The sequence below is a fragment of the Microtus ochrogaster genome, chromosome 1, assembly GCF_000317375.1.
Source record: "Microtus ochrogaster isolate Prairie Vole_2 chromosome 1, MicOch1.0, whole genome shotgun sequence".
Classification (NCBI taxonomy): Eukaryota; Metazoa; Chordata; class Mammalia; order Rodentia; family Cricetidae; genus Microtus; species Microtus ochrogaster.
The window spans coordinates 14,264,650-14,289,976 of NC_022009.1; the positions used below are offsets into that span (position 1 = coordinate 14,264,650).

Consider the following 25,327-nt stretch of genomic DNA (forward strand, 5'->3'; position numbering starts at 1 on the left):
TTTGGAGCCTGTCCTGGAACTAGCTCTGTAGACCAGGCTGGTCTTGAACTCACAGAGATCCGCCTGCCTCTGCCTCCCGAGTGCTGGGATTAAAGGCGTGCGCCACCATCGCCCGGCCTTTTTTATTTTTTATTTATTTATTTTTTTTTTTTGGTTGCCTTTTTTTTTTCTTGGTACCTGCAGGGACAGCCGTGGGTGCTGGAACCGAACTCTTATATTTTTGATTGTGAGCGTAGCCTTTAACGGCCGAGCCATTCCTCCAGGCCTGTTTATTTGTTTTTTATAGTTTTTTTCCTTTTTCAAAGATTTATTATGTATGCTGGGTTCTGCCTGCATGTACACCTGCATGCCAGAAGAGGACACCAGATCTCATTATAGATACGTAGGAGGCACCATGTGGTTGCTGGGAATTGAACTCAGGACCTCTGGAAAAGCAGCCAGTGCTCTTAACCTCTTAGCCATCTCTCCAGTCCCCCCCCCCCTTTTTTTCCTTTTTTGGTTTTTCGAGACAGGGTTTCTCTGTGGTTTTGCCTCCCCTTTTTTTTTAAAAGATGATTTATCCTTATTGTGCAGGCTGGCCGTCCAGGTCATTGAGCTCACCTTAGCATGCTTTTTCCTTTTGGATTGTCCCTGGGTTGTCTGAACCCAGTCAGGGTACAGAGTGATGCCACTTGTATTCACTTCCAGCCTCCTTGTCTTCCAGAAAAGTTCCCTTCATCAAGAGTGACACAGCTCAAACATTCGTTTTATCCATACTAAAATTGCAGAAGTTTTTCTGTACACTTTGCCTTTCCCTAACCGTCTGATTTGCATGTATTTATTATTCCAGGTTGGCGACAGAGATGACTCCAATCTTTATATAAATGTGAAGCTGAAAGCTGCTGAGGAGGTAAAGCCAGAACCCCACCACCCCCTCCACATCCTGCTAGTGACCCCTCCCCATGAAACTTCCAGCCACCAGCAGGCCCTGATTTAGCTGCTGAGCAGGTCCGGATCAGTGACCTAGCACAGCTGGTCCGTCCGTCCCGTCCCCCCCATGTGCTTCTCATTAGTTTTCTTCCCAGATGGGCGGGTGGGCAGTGATGGTGACTGCCATGGTAACAGGTGAATTACCTACCGGTACGATGGGTTGATTCTTCTCCACGCGCAGGGTGAAGTGACGCCTGGCGCTCCTTTGTCTTAGTCACAGTCCTTCAAAGGAACAGGCCCAGGTGGCAGGCTCTCTTACCATTTACCCGTTTCCCGTGTTCATTTCTGCAGATTGGGATCAAAGCCACTCACCTTAAATTACCGAGAACGTCCACAGAGTCCGAGGTGAGCATATGAATGAATGCGGTGAGGTGCCTCCCCGGCTGCTTTCAGGGGCTGAGATACACTTTGCAGACAGAGCTCCAGGTTCTTCTCCCCAGCCCACACTTACCCGTTTCAACATTTTAGGTGTTAAAGCATGTCATCTCCTTGAACGAGGACTCCAGTGTGCACGGATTCATAGTGCAGCTGCCTTTGGATTCAGAGAATTCCATTAACACTGAAGCCGTCATCAACGCCATCGCGCCCGACAAGGATGTGGATGGGTGAGTGCTACCCCTGGTTTTATTTACTATGCTTCTGTTTCTGGAAATATACCACATTTGTTTCCAGAGAACCGAGCTTGCCTGCCTTCTTCCTTATTTTGATGGCTTTGTTTTAGGTTGACTAGCATCAATGCTGGGAAGCTTGCCAGAGGTGATCTGAATGACTGCTTCATTCCGTGCACACCCAAAGGATGCTTGGAACTCATCAAAGAGACAGGTAAAGATGAGGCTAGCCAGCAACAAGAGGCCGCTGTTTCCTAAGAGCCTTCTAGATACATGACAATACCGAGGAAGTGGACCTTAGGGAAATGGACGGGATTGACAAAGCAAAAGCTGAAGAAAAGGCTCAGTTTTCTCCCCATGTGGAATGTACGTGCTGTTGTTTAACAGGCGGAGGAACAGGCTCCGAGCCAGAGTCCTTGCAAAAACACCCGTAATCTCAGCTCTCGGAAGGAGGATCAAAAGTTTGAGGCCATCCTCGATACATGAGAACTTGCGTCAAAACCAAGGGGCTAAGGTTCGGTTCCCTGTGCTGAAAGCAAAAATAAGCAAACAGACCAAAGGTCAGAGAGATAGCTTTGTCCAGAAGGTAACAGAACCGAGGTTTGAAGCCAAGGTTATTGAAAAGTTTCTGCGCCTCCGATAAGCCTCTCCACTGATGCAGCAATCCAAATCAGACCAAATCAAACCAAATTATAAAAAAACCCAGGTTTAATGGATAAAACACTTCTGGGCTATTTTCCACCCCTCTACCCCAGATAGGAGATGGGGAAGAGAGACTGAAAAACCATGTGTCTGTTTTCTGGGGGCCAGTTTAAATACCCTGTGGGAATGGTCTTGAGCATCTCTTGGCGAGGGGCGAGGGTCATCATTTGGCAAACTTTCTGAGATTCAGCAGAGTTTGAAGAGAGATACGGAGGGTTCTTGGGGAGGAGCTTCCACCAGAACATTCCAGACTCTGGGAATATGGATGCCAGGGGCCAGGATGGAGCTGCCACCAGAACAGTTACGTGCATTCAAAGCAAGTTATTTTGTGTCAGGATAGTGCAGCAGTCCTAAATGGCAGTGAGAATTCAGAGTGCAAACGTGTAAGTTCCTGTCCCAGGAACCAGCCCTAGGTCCCTACTGTGGTTCCAGCAGTAGGCAGATGGCTGGAACAGATCTCTTCAACAGTTGCCCCACTTACTTTATTACAGAGCTGGTACCTTCACATTTTAGCTTCCTTATGAATACTTTTAGCAGAGTTTATTTTTTGCAAAGAAACAAGTCCCGTCAAAAAGAAGTAGGTTAGCAGTTTCAAGCGAGGTGCTTGATCGGCGTTGCTAAGGAAAGGGGTCTGCTGTTGGCCCAGCTCTGACAGTTCAAACCTGCAGTTTACAGTCTTCAGTATGTTCAGCCAGCGTTTCTGACAGCTCTATAGAAGCGAATCCCATGAGCATCTGTGGCCTCCCAGTGTCTCACAAGTGAAGGCACTCTAGCCTTAAGGTAGCTTGAGATCTAGCTGAATTCTCGTTGGTCCAGGAAGGTGGGATAGATTGATCTGCAGTGCTGAGGGTGAAACCCAGGGCGCCGGCATGCTAGTCAGCTCTTCTGCAGTGGAGCCACGCCTCCGACCTACCCGTGTGTTTGTTCATCCTTTCAAACTGCAAGGACGTCAGTTCCAGTACACAGAGTCATGACGTCAACCTTCTCTAAGCACTGGGCTTCTGATGACATTGATTATTTTGTGAGAAATGTGGTTTAAGTCTCAAGCAAGCCTTGATGGCTGTACAGACAACTGTTCCAGAACTCTCTCCTTCTGTGCAAGCAGCTCATTTTTTCAGCCCCCTCCTGGTAACTCCATGTAGCTCCCACATGGACTGCATCTCACAGGCCAGGGGGTGATGTGGAGCGCTCGTCCGTCACTTTAAGCTGGCCGGGCCTGGTGACACATGAGGCAGGACCATGAGTTCACAAAGCCTGTCTGAGCTATACGGAGGATGTTCGGGGCTAAACCAGGCAACTGAGAGTGTCTCAAAATAAAAATAAGCCTTGGGGTATACTTCAGTGGAAGAGCCCATGCCTAGCATGTATGAGGTCTTGGGTTTGGTCCCCAGCATGGGGGTGGGGGGGCAGGGAATGTTGATGCATTGTCAGAAGCAGAGGTGCTGAGTCAACAAAGATGCCTTCCAGTCACTTGCAGTTCCCGTTGTCACTTCCCTGCAAATAACCCTGTGGTTCAGGCCCTAAGCCAGACAGAACTTTGGATGAGAAGCTATATGAATCAACTCACCAAATCTGGAAAGCCTTACTGGTACTAATCTAATTTCCTCCTTTGCTCTGACCCTGCTCCATATACCAGCATTTTCATGACTATTTTGCCCATGTAGTTTAATCTGATAACTACTTCCATATGGCTGTTAGCTGTGTGTCGAGGTTTCTTTTTTGAGTGTAGGATTTCTTCCCACTCCCTTATGACTCAACGAGCAGATCTGGGCCTAAACAGATCTCCAAACCCCGCTGCAGGAAGGCCAGTGTACAAGATCCAGACCGTGGCCGGAGCTGAGAGTGCGCTTTGCCAAGTTCTCAGGAGGATTTCTGCTCCGTGCAGAGAGTCGGCTTCTGTGCACCTGTGTTGGTTTCCATCCTGGTGGCGAGTGAAGGAGAGCGGTTGCTTCTCCATCTCTGATGCATGCTGGCTTCTCTTCCAGGGGTGCAGATTGCTGGAAGACACGCCGTGGTGGTTGGGCGGAGTAAAATAGTTGGTGCCCCCATGCATGACCTGCTCCTGTGGAACAATGCCACAGTGACCACCTGTCACTCCAAGACTGCCGATCTGGACAAAGAGGTAGGCGGTCCAGAGTACAGTAGGCATCTGGCGTGGGTGGGTACCTTATCTCACTGAACCCAAGCAGCTATGCTGTGCTTCTTGTCTCGTTTCATAAGACAGAGGAACTCAGTCAAATCACAAATCTGCCCACCGTTATCCAGCTCGTTGTGACCATGTACTTTCTATACCAGTCTGCCCCTTGGCAGACAGTGTTATGTAGGGAATAATGCCAGACAATGAAATTACTACGTCATGTCCAGATCTCCCAGGCATGATGTCGTTGGCTACAGAGATGCCCTGGAAGAGGGTGGGCGGTAGACATCTTCAGACGTTTGTTCTTTATTGCTTTATTATTGTTACTTTTGTTGTTAGGCTGGGTTGAGCCCCTTACAGTAGGGCAGTATTTTACCACTGAGCTACATCCTTAGCCCAGCAGCTTCCTCTTGACGCTATATTCCTGATCCAAGAATGTTCGCACAGCCATGTCCTTGTTGGCAGTGCAGTTTTGTACGTGGGCAGAGAACAAGATAGAGGCTTGGCACCATCTTTAATATCCTTAAACTGTTCCTTGGTGAAGGTGGTAGCTCTCACATTCCATAAAAGAGGGTTCGTTAACCAGGGTTACATTACCAGGAATGTTGGCCTGAGTCTGGCTCTAGACCTGTGTTCCCCCAGACTGCGCAGGTTCTCACTGCCTTTCCTGTTAGGGGAAATAACCAATTAAAGAGGGCCTCTGGTGTTACAGGGTTGAGCACGGCATTGAGTGGGTCAGCTGAAACTCTGGCTTGCCTTATCCCATATCCCTGGAACTGGTATTGATAACTAAAAATTTAGTGCCACAACTCTGGATTTTCCTTTCCACTTCTAGGGGTGTGTGTGTTTGATTCTGTAATTTCTAAAGTCTTGGTCCCCTCCCCTAGGTAAATAAAGGAGACATTGTGGTGGTTGCAACAGGACAGCCTGAGATGGTGAAAGGGGAATGGATCAAGCCCGGGGCTGTCGTCATAGATTGTGGGATCAACTACGTTCCAGGTGAGTAGTGCTGGAGAGAGCTTCAGGTCTCATGCTATATCAGCCCGGGGCTTGCTGAGACCGGCTTTGTTAGTGGGTGACTATTGACTTAGTCCAGAAAGAGTGGAAGAGGAGGCAAGTGCATTGCTGCTGGCTTGTTTGTCTGTCTGTCTGTCTGTCTGTTTATTTGAGACACAATCTCTTCCTATAGCCAAACCTGGCCTTGAATCCATGATTGTTCTGTACCAGCCTCCTGAAGGCTGGGACTGTAGTGTGCTCACCTGGCTTCTGTTCAACCTTCATGGAACTGTCACCCTTTCTTGTGGCAGAGGCAGTGGATAGCCTTAAATCAGTTATTATAAGTTTTCCCTTCTCGATGGCCTTGCTTTCCCTGGTTTTAGTTACTCATGGCCAACTGTAATCCAAAAACATTAAATGAAGAAGTACTACAAAACAGGGAGGTTGTTGGTTGTTTTTTTTTTTTTTTTTTTAATTTTGGTTTTTCGAGTCAGGGTTTCTCTGGCTTTGGAGCCTGTCCTGGAACTAGCTCTGTAGACCAGGCTGGTCTCGAACTCACAGAGATCTGCCTGCCTCTGCCTTCCAAGTGCGAGGTTGTTGGTTTTTAAGATAGGGTCTCACTCTGTAGTCTTGACTGGCCTGGAAATACTACATAGACCAGGCTGGCCCTGAAGTACCAGAAATCTACCTGCCTCTGCCTCCAGGGTGCTAGGATTAAAGACCTGCATCACCACACCTCAACAGTTAGTGAATTTGAATTGTTTGTCATCCTGCGTGATTTGATGAAATCTTGGGCCACCCTTCTCTGACCTACTTCTTCCTGCTTGGGACAGGAACCATGCCTTTGTCACTTGGGCCCTTGCTAACTAACTACACTACTTGCTCCTTAGTCTCTTGGTAATCCCCCCCTTAGCAGATTTGAACTTAATTATCAAATTTGGTGGCAAGTGCTTGATCCACTGAACATCTCCTTTGCATCTCCTGTCTGCGCGGCAGGTTGTTCTTTCAAAAGAAATTTCTGAACAGTACAGGAATACCTACACACACATCCACACACCTACACCCGCCCCTCGCACGCACACATACATATGTGTGCATATACACACATGTGTGTGTATTAGCTGGTGAAAGGAACATTTACTAATTCAGTGACTTCTTCTGTGCATTGAGCACTATGGCAGTTCCTGGGCTCTGAGTGAGTGTGGCCCAGCTGTGGACTCCACGTATTCATTCATTCATCCATCCATTCATTTTTGTGGTTGTGGGAATCAAACCCAGGACCTCGTGCATGCTAGGCAAGAGCTCTCCCATTGAACTATACCAGCAGTCTCCCTTCTCTGTATTTGGACTTTAAATAGCTTCTTTAGTTCCTCTCCTCCGTGCCAGTTCTTCCTGAGCCATATCTGATTTCCTGTCACCCGGGGATGATCTTCATCTTCTGAAAATCCTTCTCTCCCTAGCCCTGATCACACAGAGCTTGCCCTTTGTTGTATCCTTCCAGCTCCACGGTCAGCTCCACGGTGGTCTCTGCTACCTTGTCCTGCATCCTGCCTTCTGACACTAGCGCTCAGGTCTGGGGAGTTGTTGAGGCGACTTGCAGCAGGGATGATTTTTTTTTCCTCCCTTCCCATCTGAAGTTTAAAATGCAGACACTGAGCTGCCAGCAGCGTTAGTCACTGTCAAGTTCTCACCGTTTCTAACCTCCCTCCCACTCAGCCTCGCTTTTAAAACAGTAGCTCATAATTGATCACTCATTTTCTGGGTGTAATTATCTAAGGGGTGCAGAAGAAGTTGCTCTCCTCATCTCCCCACTGTGAACACTTGAATGTGACATCCGAGCTCAGTCTGCATACATCCCTGCATCTCTGGATCATAAACTACTATGGGCATTAAAAAAAAAAGCTGGGCGGTGGTGGTGCACGTCTTTAATCCCAGCACTTGCGAGGGGCAGAGGCAGGTGGATCTCTGAGTTTGAAGCTAGCCTGATCTACAAAGTGAGTTCCAGGACAACCAGAACTGTTACACAGAGAAACCCTGACTCAAAAGAAAAAAAAGGGGGGGAGACTTAAGATAGAAAAAAAAAAAACCTGGGCTGGGGGTGCAGCTCTGTGGTAGTTTGCCTAACTTGTGCTACACCCTGAATTTAATCCTTATTACTTTACGGAGAGGGAGATATTTATTTATTTACTTTTTAGAAATTAAACACACACACACACACACACACACACACACAAACCCCCTGGGTTAGGATCTAGAATTCTGTTGATCTGTCTGAAATTTTGATTTTTAAACATTGATTTCTCATGTAAATGGTGAAATCGTGATGTGAATTCCCCTCTGTATGTTGTGAATATACTTTATTCCCATTGGTTAATAAAGAAGCTACCTTGGCCCATGGCAGGGCAGAATATAGGTAGGTGGGGAAATTCTCCTGAATGTAAGGGAGAAAGAAGGCAGAGGAGTCAGAGAGACGCCATGTAGCTGCCAAAAGAGAAAGATGCCGGAAACTTTCTGGAAAACCACGAGCCTCATAGTAAAATATAAAATAATAGAAATGTGTGTTAATTTAAAATGTAAGAGCTGGCTAGGAATACGCCTGAGCCATTTGCCAAGGAGTGTTGTAATTAATTTGGGTCTGGGTGGCTGGGAAACCAGTGTGAGGTCTCCATTTACAAAATAGCATAGGTGGTCATCAGTGTTTCCACCAGTCCTAGGCATGTGGGCACATTCATATCAGTAAGGCCAGACTGTGTAGTTCCCTGAGAATGGTAAAATCACTGGCTTATGGACAGAGGTAGGCTTCAAGATCTAAATACTGTTCTTCGAATAACTTCATTTGATGAAGCAATCTAGTCTACCCTGGGCCACTTCTTGATTCATATTACTTAAATTGTTTTCTTGAGATTGATTAGGTAGGACAAGACATGCACAAGACTTTGGGTTTTATCTTATTTAAAAAAAAAGAATTGTTTGTGTTATCTACTCAAGGATAAAATGAAAAATCACTTTACAGATTAATAATGAATTAGTCCATATATTTTTCTAGCTGTTTTTAATTTTGATTTGCCGGGTTGGGGAATCAAACTCAGGACTTTGCACATTCAGGGTTCTGCCACTGAGCCACATCTCCAGTCACCTCAAAAGAATATATTTTAGGAATCAAGCTGAGTGAGGAAAGGATTGGTCAGAACTTGTGAATGTGGTTTTCCTGCTTAGCTTACTAGTAAAGGTAATTTGAGATAGGCTAATGTTACTTAGAAAAGATATGGAAGAAGGGGCGGATCTCCTACCATACCCAGATCTGGTCTCCACTCACCCACTATAATAGCTCCTGGACTGGTCTCCAGTAGTTAGGGATCTCCAAAGTAACTGTCAGGATGAAACTCCATTGAATTCTATGCTTGGAACTTTCCATTGAAAGAAAGTCTAGGGCCAGGGATGGATAGCGTAAGTGCTGATAAGTGGTCACTTTCCCACTGATCACGCAACATCTGTGAGACTCTTGTCCCTTCACCAGCAGGTAGGTAAGTCAGCCCTCCATGTTTGGTAGGTGTCCATGCTATGGGGCATGTGTGGAAGTAGGGGTAACTTCCTGGAGCTGCGTCTTGCCTGCGCCTTGGGAGGCGGTTTTATTTCTGCCTTTCTGTATTCCGCAGACTAGCTGGCCCACTAGTTTCCTGTCTCCACCTCACCCTAGGGTTGTTGGAATGATGGGAACACGGGTTCTTATGTGGGTTCTGGAGCTCTGACTCAGGCTGTGTGGTTCCCGTGCCTCTGCTTTTGCTTTCTGAACCATCCTTTTCACCTCCTTAGCATTTGAAAGACTCCAAGGCCTACAAGGAGAATCTCTCTTACTGTAGCGTGCTCCTTCAGCCCCTCCAGTCACCTAAAAAATATTGCGAGCAGGTGTGTGTTAGACCTTTGCATTTTTGGACCTCAGGTAATGCTGAGCCTCCAAGGGCAGTTGGTACAAGGACTTCCTGGGTCTGGGTTGTTTTGGTTTTGGCTACATCTGAAAACTTCCTCTCAGCCACAGAGCTGTGCTCAAAGAGAAGTGGCAATGTGACTGAGCTTCTACAGATCCTACCCCCGAGTTACTGAAGTGTCTGGGCCTGTCCCTAGCATAGCCCGGAAGTGTTGGATGTTCTCTGTGTGAGAGCAGCGGTACATCCGTGAATCTGTCCCCTTGAATAGCTAAGCTAGGCTTTGCTGGTGAGATTTGTAGTTGGGGTCCTTTTAAGGAAAGTGCAATTATATTTTTTGCCTTGGGCAAGCATTTAAGTAGCTGCTGTCTTTGGAACTGGTTGTTGAATTGTTCCTCTAGCTCCTGCCTGGAGCTCACTAACTGCTGACAGTTGCTGTAGAAACCGTATCTGGCAGCTGTGACATAGTTGGAGCTTTGTATACCTAAAAAAAATTTCCTTTGTAGGCTTTGGCAAATTAACATTTTCAAAGATTGTCAGCTTTAAGAATAAAAAACACATTTTATTTATCACCAGAGACTACAAAAGGATTCTCCGGGATCTGAAAAAAAGCCCTCTTTTAAAAAGATTTATTTTATTTGTTTATTTTTAAATGATTTTCATTTCTTACCATTTACACATCTTATTGAGGTCTTTCTGATAATCTCTTTTCTCCCTAGAAAATAGGGAACACCTGCCATCTCTCTCACATTGGTGCTAGGGAGAGAGCCCAGGGCCTGAAGCATGCTGGGCCAGTGCTCTACCACTGAACTGCACCTCAGCCCTGTCCAGTAGCTTAAATAAGTAGGCACTTGAGCCTCACAGGACAAATGTACTCTTAAATAGATGGGGGGAGGCGGATTCAAACTGCCATATTTCATCTCTAAAGTTGGAGATTAGCACCATTGTTGTGGTCTGAGACTTCGCTTTGCTTTTTCTCCCCCCACACCCTCCTGAATCAGATGATACAAAGCCCAATGGAAGGAAAGTTGTGGGTGATGTGGCGTATAACGAGGCCAAGGAGAGGGCGAGCTTTATCACACCTGTCCCAGGCGGCGTGGGGCCCATGACCGTGGCGATGCTGATGCAGGTATGGTGCAGAAAGTTCTGGGGTTCTTCTGAAGACCTTCCTACCCTAAGACACCACGTAAGACCTCCTCAGGCACGGATGGGGTCTGCTGACGGAAAGCTGTGAGAGAGGGCAAAGATGGTGTCTGTCCTGTCAGTAGAGGAAGCTGTCCTTCCACGGCCTTTGGAATTTAGAGCTGACCCAGAAACACGCTGGCTGGCTGTCCACCTGCCGGTGTGGGTGAAGCAAAGGCCCTTCTGTGAGCATGGTGCTTCCTCACTCACCCCAGGTCAAGGTTCACCATGAACTGGTTCAGGTGGGGACCGAGCAGTGGTGACCTGGCCCTTGGGACTGACTGACTGTTGGACTGTTCACCTCTTCTTACTCCATTTCTGTCACTTTGTCCAGAGCACAGTAGAGAGCGCACAGCGTTTCTTGCAGAAATTTAAGCCAGGAAAGTGGACAATTCAGTATAACAAGCTGAGTCTCAAGACACCTGTTCCGAGGTGAGAATGAAATGTTCTTGGGTGGAACTTGGGGACTGGTTAGGGTTTAACTGCTGGGTACTGTGGGCCCATGGGTTTATCCACAGACAGCACCATTGATTGGGGCGGAAGAGGATGTCACTAGTGGGGCTCATTATGCAGTAACCAAAGACTGACGCCCGGCTTTGTGTCTTTAAAGCGACATTGATATATCACGATCTTGCAAGCCAAAACCCATCGGTAGCCTGGCCCGAGAAATTGGGCTGCTCACAGAAGAGGTGGAGCTGTACGGGGACACAAAGGCCAAGGTCCTGCTCTCGGCCCTAGAGCGTCTGAAGCACCAGCCCGATGGGAAATACGTGGTCGTGACTGGGTATGTATGTCCTGTCGCCAGCAGAGTCTTCTACGTGCGGCCTGACCATTATCACCAGGGTGGCATTTACACTTCGTACACACGTGTGGGAGAGCTTTTGTTGGTGGTGGTTTTGTTTGTTTGTTTTGGTGTTTGAGACAGGGTTTCTCTGTATAACAGCCCTGACTGTTCTGGAATTCACTCTGTAGACTGGCCTCAAACTCAGAGATGGACCTGCCTCTGCCTCCAAGTGCTGAGATTAAAGGCGTGTGCCACCATCACCCAGACCTCTTGTTTGAAGGTTTTATTTTATTTTATTTTATTTATGGTCTTTTGAGACAGGGTTTCCCTGTAGCTATTGAACCTGTTCTAGAACTAGTTCTTGTAGACCAGGCTGACCACAAACTCTTAGAGATCCACCTACCTCTGCCTCCCAAGTGCTGGGATTAAAGGTGTGTGCCACCACTGCCTGACTCTTAAGGTTTTAGTTTTTAATTTGTGTGTGTGTATATTTAATATGTGTATGTGTGTATGAGAGAGAGCCCACAGACTCCTAAAGAAGCAGTTTCATGGGATCTGATGGCCTTGTCTAGCCTCTGAGGACAGTAGGCACACATATGGTGCATTTACATGCATGCAGGCAAAACACTCTTACACATAAATAAGAAAAAAATAAACAAATCTTTTTTTAAAGGGGGGGAAGGCTGGGGAAATGGCTCAGTGATTAAGAGCACTGGCTGCTTTTCCAGAAGCCCCCTGTTCAGTTCCAAGCACCCACATGGTGGCTCACAGAGCTGTCTCTAACTCCAGTGCTGAGGGGGGTCTGCTGCCCTCTTCTGGCCTCCACAGGCACTGCATACATGTGGTGCACAGACATCCAAGCAAAAACTCCCATACACAAAAATTAAATTTTTATAAAAAGAACTTAAAAATCATGGGCAGTAGGGTCACGTGTCAGTTCTATTTCTTTCTTTTTTTTTTTTTTTTTGTTTTTTGTTTTTTGAGACAGGGTTTCTCTGTGGCTTTGGAGCCTGTCCTGGAACTAGCTCTGTAGACCAGGCTGGTCTCGAACTCACAGAGATCCGCCTGCCTCTGCCTCCCGAGTGCTGGGATTAAAGGCGTGCGCCACCACTGCCCGGCTCTATTTCTTTCTTATAGTGAGTAGAGCTAAAGTTCTTCTCAATTGTATTGTGTACACACATGATATATCCATTGCAGGGCTGCTTATGTGGAGGTTGAAGGACAGTTTTGTGGAGTTGCTTTTTTCATTCCACCATTATATGGGTTCCAAGTGGAACTCAGGGTAAGGCTTTGATGCCATGGAGCCATTTGGTAGACCCCAATTTTTGTTTCTAAATTTTTGAAAATCACTATAACTCTTAGAAAAAGATCTCTCAGGGTTTTTGTTCTTCTGTTTTTTGTTTGTTTGTTTTGTTATTACATTGTGTGTGTGTGTGTGCACACATACGCAGAGACAAGAAGAGTACGTAGGATTCTCCTGGGGCTAAGTTACAGGGTAATACAAGCCTAGGTGACGAGTTAGTACATGGGCGCTGGGACCCAAACTCAGTCTTATGGAAGAGCAGCAAGCACCCTTCACCACTGAGCCTTCTCTCTAGCCCCTTGTTCTTATTATTTATATTAGGAGTTATCTCTGAGTGTTCAGTGATTCCAGTGACATTAATTCTGTGGTCTTTTGCTCTCTTCATAAAGTATAACACCAACACCCCTGGGAGAAGGGAAAAGTACAACCACAATCGGACTGGTGCAAGCCCTCGGCGCCCACCTGAATCAGAATGTTTTTGCCTGTGTGCGACAACCTTCTCAGGGACCCACCTTTGGGATAAAAGGTACTTGTGGCCAGAGGGACCTGGCTTTCCTTTAGTCCTCCCAGACTGACTTTACCCGAGGGCGCTTATGGGTGCTTCAGCTCATTTAGATAGCTGGAGTATTTGCTTCCAACATTTGTATTGTGATTCATTTGAGGAAGGCTTTCATCGTTACCCCAAGACTTAGGACTTATGGTATGTACAGGGATGATCAGGATATGTAAAATGGAGTTCAAAGGGCTTTTGCTTGATATCCTGATATCCACTCTACTGTCATAGTTACAATTAAGAAAATCATGGCTGCTGATCTAGGCTCCCACTGAAACAGACCAGTTCCACAGAATAAGAAAACCTGACCCCAGTTAGTGTGGGCTTTGTGGAAGGTATTGTGCTAAGCACTTTGTGTATACATCATTCTCTATTCCCAGATGAGATGATGTCACTGCTTAGGACAGCAGCCTGGGGCCTTACTGGTAATGTGGTTAAGAGCACCATTTTGCATTTATTTATTTATTTATTGTGTGTGTGTGTGTGTGTGTGTGTGTGTGTGTATGTGTGATTGCCACAGCCTGTGTGTGGAAGGCAAAAGACAACCTGCTAAATTTGTTCTCTCCTTCCGCCATATGGAGCCTAGAGATCAAACTCTGGTTGTCAGGCTTGGCAGCAAGTGCCTTTATCCCCTTACAATTCATCACAGTAGCAAAATTACAGTTGTGATGTTACAACAAAGTAATTTTATGGTTGGGGGTCACCTCAACCTGAGGAACTGTATTAAAAAGTGTGCAGCATTAGAAAGGTTGACAACCACTAACTCAGCCCACAGCAGCTCTTGCCCCACTCCTATTTTGAGCTCTAAGCTACCACACGCAACCCTTTTGATCAAGTGAGAACACTGGATCGCTAACCATACTTAACTTTATTTTGATCCCTGTGATTTGTAGGGATGCTCTTTTATTCTCTTTATTCTTTTCCAGGTTATTTATTGATTTTGTTTATTATTTATTTTGCACACATTGGTTGGGATTAAATTCAGGGCATCACACATGCTAGGCAGATACCGCACTGATTTGCACACACAGACATGCTTCTGTTTTTGTTTTAGCTTTCTGTGTGCATACTCTTTGTACATGGTGCTGTGGTACCTAAGGACACTTTGACACACATATGCATTGCCTACCTCAAACCCCATACCCTCCCTTTTCTCATTGCTTCCCCCTCCTGTTACTCCTTTTTGTTTTCCTGTACAATGTTGTTTCTGCTTTCAAAACATTCTCTTTTAATTTAAGCTATTTTTATTAATTATAATGTGTTCTTAGCGGTGGCTTTTTCATTTGCTGGCTGGCAAGGGATTGTGTTCTGCTTGTTCCAGTAATTAATGCAGATGTTCTCAACGGGCACACCTCTTCTTTCCTGCCAGGTTAGACTTGGGCTTGTTAGTTTTGTTTTGTCTATGAGACCAGGTCTTTCCAGGTAGTTCCGACTGGCCTGGACCTCACCGTGTTGCCTAGGCTGGCCACCATGCCGTCCTTGTGCCTCCTGAGAGCTAGATGAGCCTGCGCCCTGCCCTGCCTTTGTGCTTGTGACAACCCCTGACTCCAGGAGCCTTCTTCCTTCTGCTAGAGAGCTCATTGTTCTCCTTTCCTCTGTTGAATTTTATTCCTTGCATAGTCTCTTCCTCCCAAAAATATGATCTGTTCTTTACACTGCCATAATCTTACCTGATGCTGTGGCAGCCTGGCCATCTTGACCGGCCTTTAGTTGACCGCACAGGCCAGCAGAGCTCCTAACAGTTCAGCTGTTTTCTAATGTATATCTCCTATTCTGGAAGAGCTGGGGTCTTTGTGTTAGTTGTGTACCGTCAAGATTCCTTTTTTGGAAGCTAGAGTAGCTTTGTAAGAGTAGGAAATTAAACAGGCTTGCCTTTATGTAACTGTCACCTGGGTTTTTTAGTATGTTAGGAATCACAGGGAGCCTATTTCTAAAGATAATAAGTAGGTATGTGTGTGTGTGTTCACGGTTTTGTCATTTGCACTCGGATTTCAATTGAGAGGCTGTTCAGCGTGCACATGATCAAGTGTTTTAGTGCGGTGAAGGAAATTAGAAAACACCTGCTCACATCTGTCCAAATGACTAGAAAATAAACAAACAGTATGCTTAGTAGTTAGGGAAATGGATTTGTCAGTCTTTGGATTCCAAGTCATGGAGAAGCAAGTTAACCTGAATCCCCACCCTCGGTCTGTTCCCTAGGTGGCGCTGCAGGAGGTGGCTATTCCCAGGTCATTCCTATGGAAGAGGTAAAGCACCTGGGCTTGACTCAACCCGGCTCTGGGTCATATCTTTTCCCCTTCAGAGAGGGAATTTATTTTATTTTATTATATATATTTTTAGAATGCTTAGTGAACAATCTGCTTGTTTCTTGGCAGGAACAACACATTAAACAAAAATATCTTCTTTGTAGACTTGTAACAATAGCTTGCTCTCGAGGTCTGCCCTTCAGTGAGGATATTTTGAGCAAGTGAACACATGTTGCATGGTCTTGGGCATTAAAGTCCTTGTGACACAGGAACAGTGTAGGGACCTAGAGGGGAACAGCTGCCCATGCTCCTCATTGGTATAGCTTCTGGTGACCTCAGTGGTGCAGTGTGGGCTCCATTCTCTGGACGCTTTTATGGAGAACTGCAATTCTTTCTTTGGGAGGAGTTGTTTCAAGGGACAGATAGCTGGGCGTTTTTATTTATAAATAGATAAGTTCTAGTGCTCACTGTGTCGCTCAGGCTGGCCTTGAACTGGTAGCCGTCCTGAATGCTGGGGTGACAGGCGTGAGCCACCACGCCTGGTTTCAGAGATTTGCTTTTCATAGCCCATTTGTGAGCCTGTCCACAAGCTGGGCTTCTGCCAGCACCCACTATTGTTAGTGCATATTGAGTGACTGCTGTGGCTTCTGCTCTTTTGTAGTTCAATCTCCACCTCACTGGTGACATCCACGCCATCACTGCAGCTAATAACCTTGTGGCTGCTGCCATCGATGCTCGGATATTTCATGAGCTGACCCAGACAGACAAGGTAGGATGCAAGGGGTGTGTGTGTGTGTGTGTGTGTGTGTGTGTGTGTGTGTGTGTAAGGGGAAGACCTGAATTAGTGTTGGTCCCTTGCATGCTGAGGCAGGTGACAGATCAGTAGGATGCCCTCATCTCAAATCTTTTCTCCCCTTTCTCTAAGGCTCTCTTTAACCGCTTGGTGCCTTCAGTAAATGGAGTAAGAAAGTTCTCTGATATCCAGATCCGAAGGTTACGGGTAAGTGTTTTCCTTCTTGATTGCTGAAACTTATTTGATAAAAGCAATAGGGTTTAATGGTAGGCACTTTCCTCTCGTTTCTCTGTAATTTAGAAGTGATTGATGCTATAGTAAATAGAGCGCCGACAATCTACCCTCAACTAAGAGAAGAGAAAACAGATGCTTTTCAGTGTGGATGCTGCCGTGGAGATGTGTGGGGTTTGAATCCCTGCTCTCCCCAGCCCTGGAATGTTGAGCAAACTCTTTGTGGGCAGCCTCTCGGTTCGGTCTTCTATAAAGATGACCTTGATCATGCTTTTCCTACCTAGATAAAGGACTCTGGGAGAATTAGTGAGTTCTGTACTTTATTTGAATTTAACATATGTGGCCATTTTAAAAACGTATTTATTTGTATATTAAGTGTGGGCACGTGTGGAGCATAGCACCATGGAGAGTCAGGGGACGGCTTTTGGGATTCAGTTCTTACTTCTCAGTTTTGTTTCTCCCGTCTCTTCCTCCCATCTCGCTGTTAGGAATGCTGGGATTATAGATGTGCATCCCTCTGTCTGCTATTACATGGGTATGAAGAATTGAACTCAGTTCACTGGGCTTTCAAAGCAAGTGCCTTTACCTTCTGAATAGTCTGTCCAAACCTGTATGTATATCATCAATAAGCACATGTTTTATCATACAACCCAGAAATTCACTCTTTGATTTTTGAACAAGAGAAAATGAAAATTGGTGTTCACATAAAACCCTGTACATGAATGTATTAATGAATCTATTAATAATCTTGCCAAAGTGAGAAAAGTCTTCACTGTTCTTCCATGGCTGACTGGTTAAACCAGTTGTTGTACATCTGTGCCATAAAAAGACATGAGCTGCTGATATGCACAGCTCGGTTGACTCTCAAAGGCATGATGTTGAATAAAAGAAGCCAGTATCAAAAGTCGTCAGCTGTGCCTCTATTTATGTGGCATCCTCGGTGAGACACAACTGTAGTAATGGCCATCACACCACTGGATGCCAAGGGTCAGGGGGAAGGGATGACCATAAAGGAATAGTACAGGCATTTTCATGTGTAACTTTACTGAAGTAAGGGAAAGTGTGTGTGTGTATGCGCACGCACATAGAAGCATTCACTAAATGGTGTGAACTGTTTATTAACAGTTCTATTCACTTTGTTTTTCGTTCTTTGCATCCTATAATAATAATATTCACAATAATGATGGTGAAAGAAAAAGAGAAGGAAGGAGCCACAGGCAGAGCAGGTCTTGCCGGGACTTGCTGACTTACAGCTGCTGGTGGGAAGAGGACAATTTTATAAGCATTTTTCCATCTTGAAAAATGACCTGCATAGATACTGTAAATCAATCTTTAAAGTAAATTCTGTAAGGGAGAAAATAAAAATAAAAAGCCCTTTTTTGTGTGTGCCCCTTTAGAACAGTAAGAAGTCAACAAAAGTATTGAGCCATATAAAAATTTGTAAAAGAGTTTTAATTGATTTTTTTTATTGATTGCTGCTCATTTTTGCCTTTCCTAAAGTCTGACTATAATTGGGTTCCTCGCAGTCTGGTTTTTAAAGCCTTGCATGTTGCTTTTCATTTCAATATATTTGATGAATCTAGAAGCGCACTGATATTTCTCCACTGGGACTGGTTTTGGTGTTGAGGGAAGTCTCTGGGGTGGAGTTACAGAGACAGCCGTACCATGTGGGAATAGGAAAGAACTTCCAGGCTTAGCTAAAGGGTCCCAATTTACCCTTCTGGATTTACAATGCTGGCATTCCAAGGGTGCGCCCCAGACTGGATTCGTGGTCCGTATTTCCTAGTGGAAACGCTATCTCAAGATAATGGTCAGTTAAAAAAAAAAAAGTATGCTTCTCTATTTTGGGTTTTTTTTTTTTTTTTAAGAGAGAAAGCATTTATTTTAGCTTACAGTTCAGAGTTCAGACCATCATCGTAAGGAAGGACGACAGGGACTTGAAGCAACTGGTGATATCACGTCCATAATCAGGAAATAGAGGGATGGACAAATGAAAGCTCTCGTCTTATTTTTGTTCTGTTTTGTTGGGACAGGGTCTGGCTATATGGCACAACACGTTGGGTAGACCAGACTGCCTCAAACGTAGAGACCTGTCTGCCTCCTGAGCCGGCTCTGTTTTATTTTATGTTTTAATTTCCTCCTTTCTTTCTTTCTTTCTTTCTTTCTTTCTTTCTTTCTTTCTTTCTTTCTTTCACTTCTTTTCTTTTCCCAGAGGTTAGGCATTGAAAAGACTGACCCTACCACACTGACGGATGATGAGATAAACAGATTTGCAAGACTGGATATTGATCCAGAAACCATAACGTGGCAGAGAGGTACGTTCCCTGCACAGGCTGCCAACCTCCTGTGCTTTGGTAACCACTCACTTCCCCTTCCCCCGGATGCTCCTGGGTCAGAATGCTGCCCAGGATGACCTTTGCTTTGCTTGCCAACCTTAGACGCCATGTAGATGCCCCTTTGTGGGATTGGTTGGATTTCTTGCTGTCTGTTCCGTGTTGATTGAAATGAACGTTTCAAGGAAGTTCATGCATAAACCAAAAATAACATTTTTTAAGTTTCAATTTTATGCAGAAAGTTTTGGTGTCGTGGAGTGGGAAAATGATGTTTAATCACTTGAATCATGTGTGCTCTTTCTTCTCCGAACTCTGCTGGCACCGGTGACTTGGCTTTTCATCTCTCTCTTCAGCCTGCTCATCACTTCTCGTTATTAACTCCTCTTGTAGCACTTGGCAGCCTTCAGCTTTAGGCGTTGGCCTGACTTCACCACCATATGTTGCTTTTCTCTGTGTACAGTTAGCAGGGCTCAGGGCTTTACTTTCTACCCATCTCCTTTGTCTCACGGTAGAGGAGAAATTTTTGTCGAGTCATGCAGAATGCACCATAAGGCCAACTTACCAACTTCGTTCTTGTTTTTATCGGCACAGTAACTGTTAGTGTCCTGTCGATTTGGAGTTTTTGGTGTTTGTTTTGATCATGTAGCCCAGGCTGGTCTTGAGCCCTCTAGGCAGCCAAGGTTGACTTTGAATTAGCCCTCTTGTGTCCGTGTCCCTGCTAGGATTACAGGTGTGGACATTCCTTTAAAGAATTATTTTTTTCAATTTTTGTGTGTATGGGTGTTATGCCTTTATCTGTGTCTATGCACCACATGCATGTAGTGTCTACAGAGACCAGAAGAGGGCATCATATACCCTGGAACTGAAGTAACAGACAGTTGTGAGCTGCCATGCCTGTTCTGGAACCCAGGTCCTCTGGAAGAACAACCAGTGCTCTTAATCTCTGAGCTGTGTCTGTAGCCCCCAAATGACCTTCTTAATACAAAAAAATCATACTGTCATTTCTCTTCTTGCTTCAATAGCTTTAAGCAAATGTTGCAACATTTTAAATTTCTTAAATATAATTTATTTATCATGTGTATGAGTGTTTTACCTGCATGGATGTATGAGTACCATGTCCATGCCTGGTGCTCAAGGAGATTGAGGGAAAACATCAGATCCCCTGGAATTGGAGTTACTATGGATGCTTGTGAGCTGCCTTGTGGATGCTAAGAACTCAAGCTCACTCTTCTGCAAGAGCGATAAATGCACTAAACCACTGAACCATCTCTCTAGACCCCACTGCAAGTATTTTTAGAAGGAAACAAGCTCACCATATGTTGTGAGAATTTAATACATTGTTTAATCATTTACTTTAGCATGGGGAAATATTATTGGTGTGTAGAGAGAATCTTACTCTGAGGCCCACAATGACCTTGAACTGATTTTCAATCTCTCAAGTGTTAATTACAGGCATGAGGCACAACACCTGGCTACTTTTTCTTTGCTGATGTTTGTTGGTTTGTTACAAAAGAAACAATTAGGGAAGAGGCAGTTGGAGGCCTATATACATCATATCCCTGCTGCTGCTGATGGTGATGATGGTGGTGGTGGTCATGATGATGGTGGTGGTGGTCATGATGATGATTTTTACAAGTCTTCACCTCCACCCCCAATCCATGGGGTGGAGTCACTTTCTCTGTGGATGGGCCTGAAAGTTCCATCCCTCCAATTACCTGTCCTTGCTGGTCACCATACCCCTCCTGAGGTTCTCTGTCCTTTTAACATTACAAGGACTCTAGGAACCTTGCGTGGTGAACCCATGGCAAAGATGACATACGTTTCCTTGGATCCCATACATAGGACAATCAAATGTAGGCGCCCACTGAACAGTGAACAGTAGCTCGTCCTGGGAAGTGAGGTTTGGATTGATTGGGGGTGGCCTTTGCAGGCTACCTGAGGTCATACAGTTGGGTCTCTGTTCTGTCATCGTGAGAGAATGTGCTAGGGAGGGCCAGGTCTGTGGCTTGGAGTGTTTCACAAGCATTTGCACTTGGTCTGAGTTGATGGCCCTTGTGTGGGTGTATGGCCAGTGAGTCAACCCACAGAACAATACACACCTTAGCCTTTTCAAAAACTGGGTTGCTCCTGCTAATGTAGAATGTGTTTTGAAATAGAGTCCAGATTTTATAATTGTTTGAATTCTCTAGAAGGAATGAAGTTCAACCACTCCACTTTCTTCTGCTTTAAGAACCATCCTTCTATATATCTGGTGTGTGACTGTTTCTTACACTAGAATAATAGCGATCATCCTTAGGTTTGATTTGTTGTTTTAAAGCTGTTGCTAAACTGGACGTGGAAACACATGCCATTAATCCCAGCACTCAGGAGGCAGTGCCAGGTGGATCTCTGAGTTTGAGGCCAGCCTGGTCTACAGAGTGAGTTCCAGGACAGCCAGAGTTACATGATAGATAGAGCATGTCTCAAAAACAACAATAACAACAACACACACACACACACACACACAAACAAACAAAAGTAACGCACACCTCCCTTTACCTTAATGGTCCCTACATCTTTGTGGAATTATTTGCTTTTGAGATGGGGTCATGCTATCTAGCCCAGGAGGCCTTAAATTCGAGAGCATCCTGCCTCAGCCCTCAGAGTACTAGCATGAGAAACATGTGCAATCTTCCTTAGCTCTGTGTTTCTTCATCCTTTTTTCTCTCTTCCTTTTTTGGGGGGAGTGGGGGAATCAACGTAGGACCTCCCTGATGCTAGTCTGCACTGCCATTGCCCGGATCTCCGTTCCTTTATTTCTGTACCTTTTCTTAAAAGCCGTTCCTTGCCCTCCCTTCCCACCGTAGTGCTGGACACCAACGATAGATTCCTGAGGAAGATCACAATTGGACAGGCTCCAACAGAGAAAGGCCACACACGCACGGTAACTGTTTGTTCATCTCCAGTAATTGCTTCGTGGGAACTAGCTCTCTGCTTCCCTCCTCCTCCATCCCGGGATCCTCCTTTGCGACCACACGGGCAGGTGTTGTTCTGCCTTCTCTCTTTTAAAATGGAAGTGAGTGGGTGTGGCACCGAGCGCTCCTGACAGCTTTTGCAGTAAATCTGTGTGTCACCTGTGTGGTTTTTCCCCAGCATTTCTTCCTGGAGGTGGAGAACCCCAAGAGAATAGTCTTGCATGTAAATTAATTAAAATTGCTTCTCTTCTGTCGCCATTTGGCAGAATGTATCTTCGGTGTGAGAATACCTGTGTTGTTCCTTTTATGTCAGGGAAACTGTAGCCAGTATGTAACCAACTGTAACCAAGCTGCTTTCACAGGAATAAAATAGCTTATTGGCCCTGCTACAATTTGGGGTGAAGAGGTAGTAGGGGTGCAGGAAGGATCTCATGTAGCTCAGTATGATCTCTAATGTACTATAGCTGAGGATGACTTTGAACTCTGATCCTCCAGCCTCCACCTCCCAAGTTCTGGGGTTACAAACTTATGCTACCACACCTGTTTTATTAGGTCCTGGGGATCAAATCCATGTTTTTGTGGGTGCTAGGCAAATTCTCTGCCCCAGTGATACAACCCCTAAAACACTGATTTTTAAAAAAATGATTACTCAAAGCGTCTGAACAATTAGGAAATTTTGACTGTTGGAAGACGATTTAGATATTTCTATTCCATCCTTGTTAACTTCCGGTTTGACACAGAGGGTCTGCCTTTGTCTCTCTGTCTGCCCACAGGCCCAGTTTGATATCTCTGTGGCCAGTGAAATCATGGCCGTCCTGGCCCTGACTAGTTCCCTGGAAGACATGAGAGAGAGACTGGGCAAAATGGTGGTGGCATCCAGTAAGAAAGGCGAGCCCATCAGTGCTGAGGATCTGGTAAGTGCCAGGCTGGTGACGTGATGTCCTGCAGTCTCTCTGTGAGACTGAGAACAAAATTTATACTCGTCTTAAGATGTTGTGATTTTGCTCATTACAAAAATTTAGAATTATTTGTTAAGTTCCTCATAGTGAGTGATGTCACGGGCCATGAGCGCTGGGTGGTGTGAATGATGTTGTCACCCTACAAGCTCTTCCTGGCAAGCTGCCACTAGACTGTGTATGGAACACCTGTCATTCGAATGTCTGTCACTCTCACTCCTCCCCATGATACTTGACTTAGAAAGGCTTATTGGGCAGTTTGGCTGATGGTCTTCTGGTTGGGTCTCCTGCTGTTTTGTTTTGTTTGGTTTGGTTTGGTTTTTCGAGACAGGGTTTCTCTGTGGCTTTGGAGCCTGTCCTGGAACTATCTCTTGTAGACCAGGCTGGTCTCGAACTCACAAAGATCTGCCTGCCTCTGCCTCCCAAGTGCTGGGATTAAAGGCGTGCGCCACCACCGCCCAGCTTGTTGTTTGTTTTTTGATGGGTGGTTTGTTTTATTATGTTTTGTTGTTGTTGTTACTTTCTCTTTAGATACAGTCTCCCTATGTATCTCTGACTGTCCTGGGACTCAAAATAGACTAGGCAGGACTCGAACTCACAGAAATCCTCCTGCCTCTGCTTCCCAAGTGATGAGATTAAAGGCATGTGCCACTATGCCCAGCTCTCTATGTACATGATATAAAATTTGAAATAAAAATTCTTAACAGGGCAGTTGTGTCTCCTGCCTTTAATCCCAGCACTTGGGAGGCAGAGGCAAGCAGATATCTGTGAGTTCGAGGCCAGCCTGGTCTTTTAGCAGCTAGTGCCAGGACAAGCTCCAAAGCTACACACAGAAACCCTGTCTTGGGCGGGTGGAAATTCTTAAAGAAACTTTTTTTCCAAACAACCTAATCCAAGCTTGCTTGGAACCCATCCTGTAGCCCAGACTATTCTCTAAACAATAGCAATCCTCCTAGTTTAGCCCCCTGCACCTTGGGATTAAAACAGTGCTTCTCGACCTTCCTATTGCTGCAACCATTTAACACAGTTCCTCAGCTTGTGTGGACCCCAACCATAAAAATATTTTCATTGCCACTTCATAACTGTAATTTTATCCGTAATGAATCGTAATGTAAATATTTTTGGAGATAGAAGTTTGCCAAAGATTTCAACACCCTCAGGTAGAGAACTGCTGTATTATAAACCTGAGTCACCACACCTGCTTTAGATCAAAAATTTAAAGGCCTGTTTGTATCAACACACACTGGTATAGTCGGTGTTATGGCACAGGAATTTAGAAAAGGGAGAAAAATATTAACTTCGCAGTTAACATGTTTTAAATTTTAACACCCAAACCTTAAATTTAGAAACACATTAATGTCGAATATAAATGAGAACCGCTGCCTGGTTTTCCTTTGCCTTTGGTTTATTCAGCAATGACTGGCTCCCTTAAAAGAGGGAGCTGGATTTAGGAGTTGGAATTAGGCTTCTGGCTAGTAGTTTGCTTCAGCTTTGGGAAATATACAGTAAATTCGACTCAGACCGTTTCTGCTCGGATACCAAAGTTATAAATAGCGCGTTGCTGTCGGAACTAACATAGCTCCTCTAAACGGGTCTAAATGGATTCCCCACATCAGCCAGCCGCAGAGCTTGATTGAGGCGCTTGTTTCTAGCGCCACGTGCGTTTTCAGAAATGGTGCATGAGTGCCATTTTCATCCTGCTTCCTCCCCCCGCCAGGATAACTGGTGGCTTCCTAGTACAGCAAGGGGAAATAAGCAATAACGATGAATGGCGGAGATTAGGTGTGAGCTGTAATTATCCCAAGATGGTTAAAATGAATGAGAAGCCCCGCGGTGCCGAGTTCTGGTTTCAGGAGATTGGATTTCTGCTAGCAGGAGTTGATGCTTCGTGGGCTTGTCTTGCAGGGCGTGAGTGGAGCGCTGACGGTGCTGATGAAGGACGCAATCAAGCCCAACCTCATGCAGACCTTGGAGGTGCGTTGGGTAACTCCGGGCTCCAGAATTCACTCCCTCTAGTCAGAACCAGGAGATTATTAAGCACACTTTCCTTACAGAATCAGACACCGTTTATCTTTTTTGAAAGATTTTTAGAAATCTGTTTGCTATGGGGACAGCTTTGTGGAGTGAGTTCTCTCCTGGCACTCGTTCTTGAGCTTTCGGATTTGAACTCAGGTCTCCAAGCTCGCAAGGCAATCACCTTTACCCAGTGTCATCCCATAGAAGCCTTTTCTGCTGCTCATCTCTTTCCTTACTTCTCACAGCTGGGAGGGGAGCGTTCTAAAATGATATAAAATAAATGGCTTTGGAGCTGGAGGTATAGGTCAGTGGCAGAGGGTTTGCCTAGTAAGTGAGAGGCCCTGGGTTGGACTCCCAACACTGCCACAGGAAAGGGGTGCAGCAGGCTCTCTTGGACCACCAGCCCCCAAATCATAACTCGTAGACTTATTAGCTTTGAATGCCCAGCCTTAGTGTAGGCTTGTTTCTAGCTAGCTCTTTTTGAACTAACCCATTTCTATTGATCTGTGTGATGCCCTGAGGCTCGGTTACCTCATCCCATGTACTGCCCATCCTGCTTCCCTGCTTCCTCTGTGTCTGGCTGGCTGACCCTGGCTGGTTGGCCGGCTCCCCTTTTCTCTGTCCACCAGCTCCACCCATCC

General features: G+C 45.4%; 1 protein-coding gene across 1 annotated transcript in view; it reads left to right on the plus strand.

Moving 5' to 3' along the window:
• Mthfd1 (methylenetetrahydrofolate dehydrogenase, cyclohydrolase and formyltetrahydrofolate synthetase 1) overlaps positions 1-25,327 on the plus strand; it is a 65,546-nt gene that overhangs the window by 23,141 nt on the left and 17,078 nt on the right. Inside the window, exons 3-19 of the mRNA XM_005343224.3 lie at positions 830-889; positions 1,261-1,314; positions 1,438-1,574; positions 1,691-1,791; positions 4,265-4,401; positions 5,304-5,415; positions 10,337-10,464; positions 10,852-10,949; positions 11,128-11,301; positions 12,994-13,130; positions 15,357-15,403; positions 16,065-16,172; positions 16,329-16,403; positions 18,640-18,742; positions 21,607-21,683; positions 22,488-22,628; positions 24,576-24,644. Of these exons, the coding sequence (XP_005343281.1) occupies positions 830-889; positions 1,261-1,314; positions 1,438-1,574; positions 1,691-1,791; positions 4,265-4,401; positions 5,304-5,415; positions 10,337-10,464; positions 10,852-10,949; positions 11,128-11,301; positions 12,994-13,130; positions 15,357-15,403; positions 16,065-16,172; positions 16,329-16,403; positions 18,640-18,742; positions 21,607-21,683; positions 22,488-22,628; positions 24,576-24,644 (1,758 nt within the window). The remainder of the gene's footprint in view (positions 1-829; positions 890-1,260; positions 1,315-1,437; positions 1,575-1,690; positions 1,792-4,264; positions 4,402-5,303; positions 5,416-10,336; positions 10,465-10,851; positions 10,950-11,127; positions 11,302-12,993; positions 13,131-15,356; positions 15,404-16,064; positions 16,173-16,328; positions 16,404-18,639; positions 18,743-21,606; positions 21,684-22,487; positions 22,629-24,575; positions 24,645-25,327) is intronic.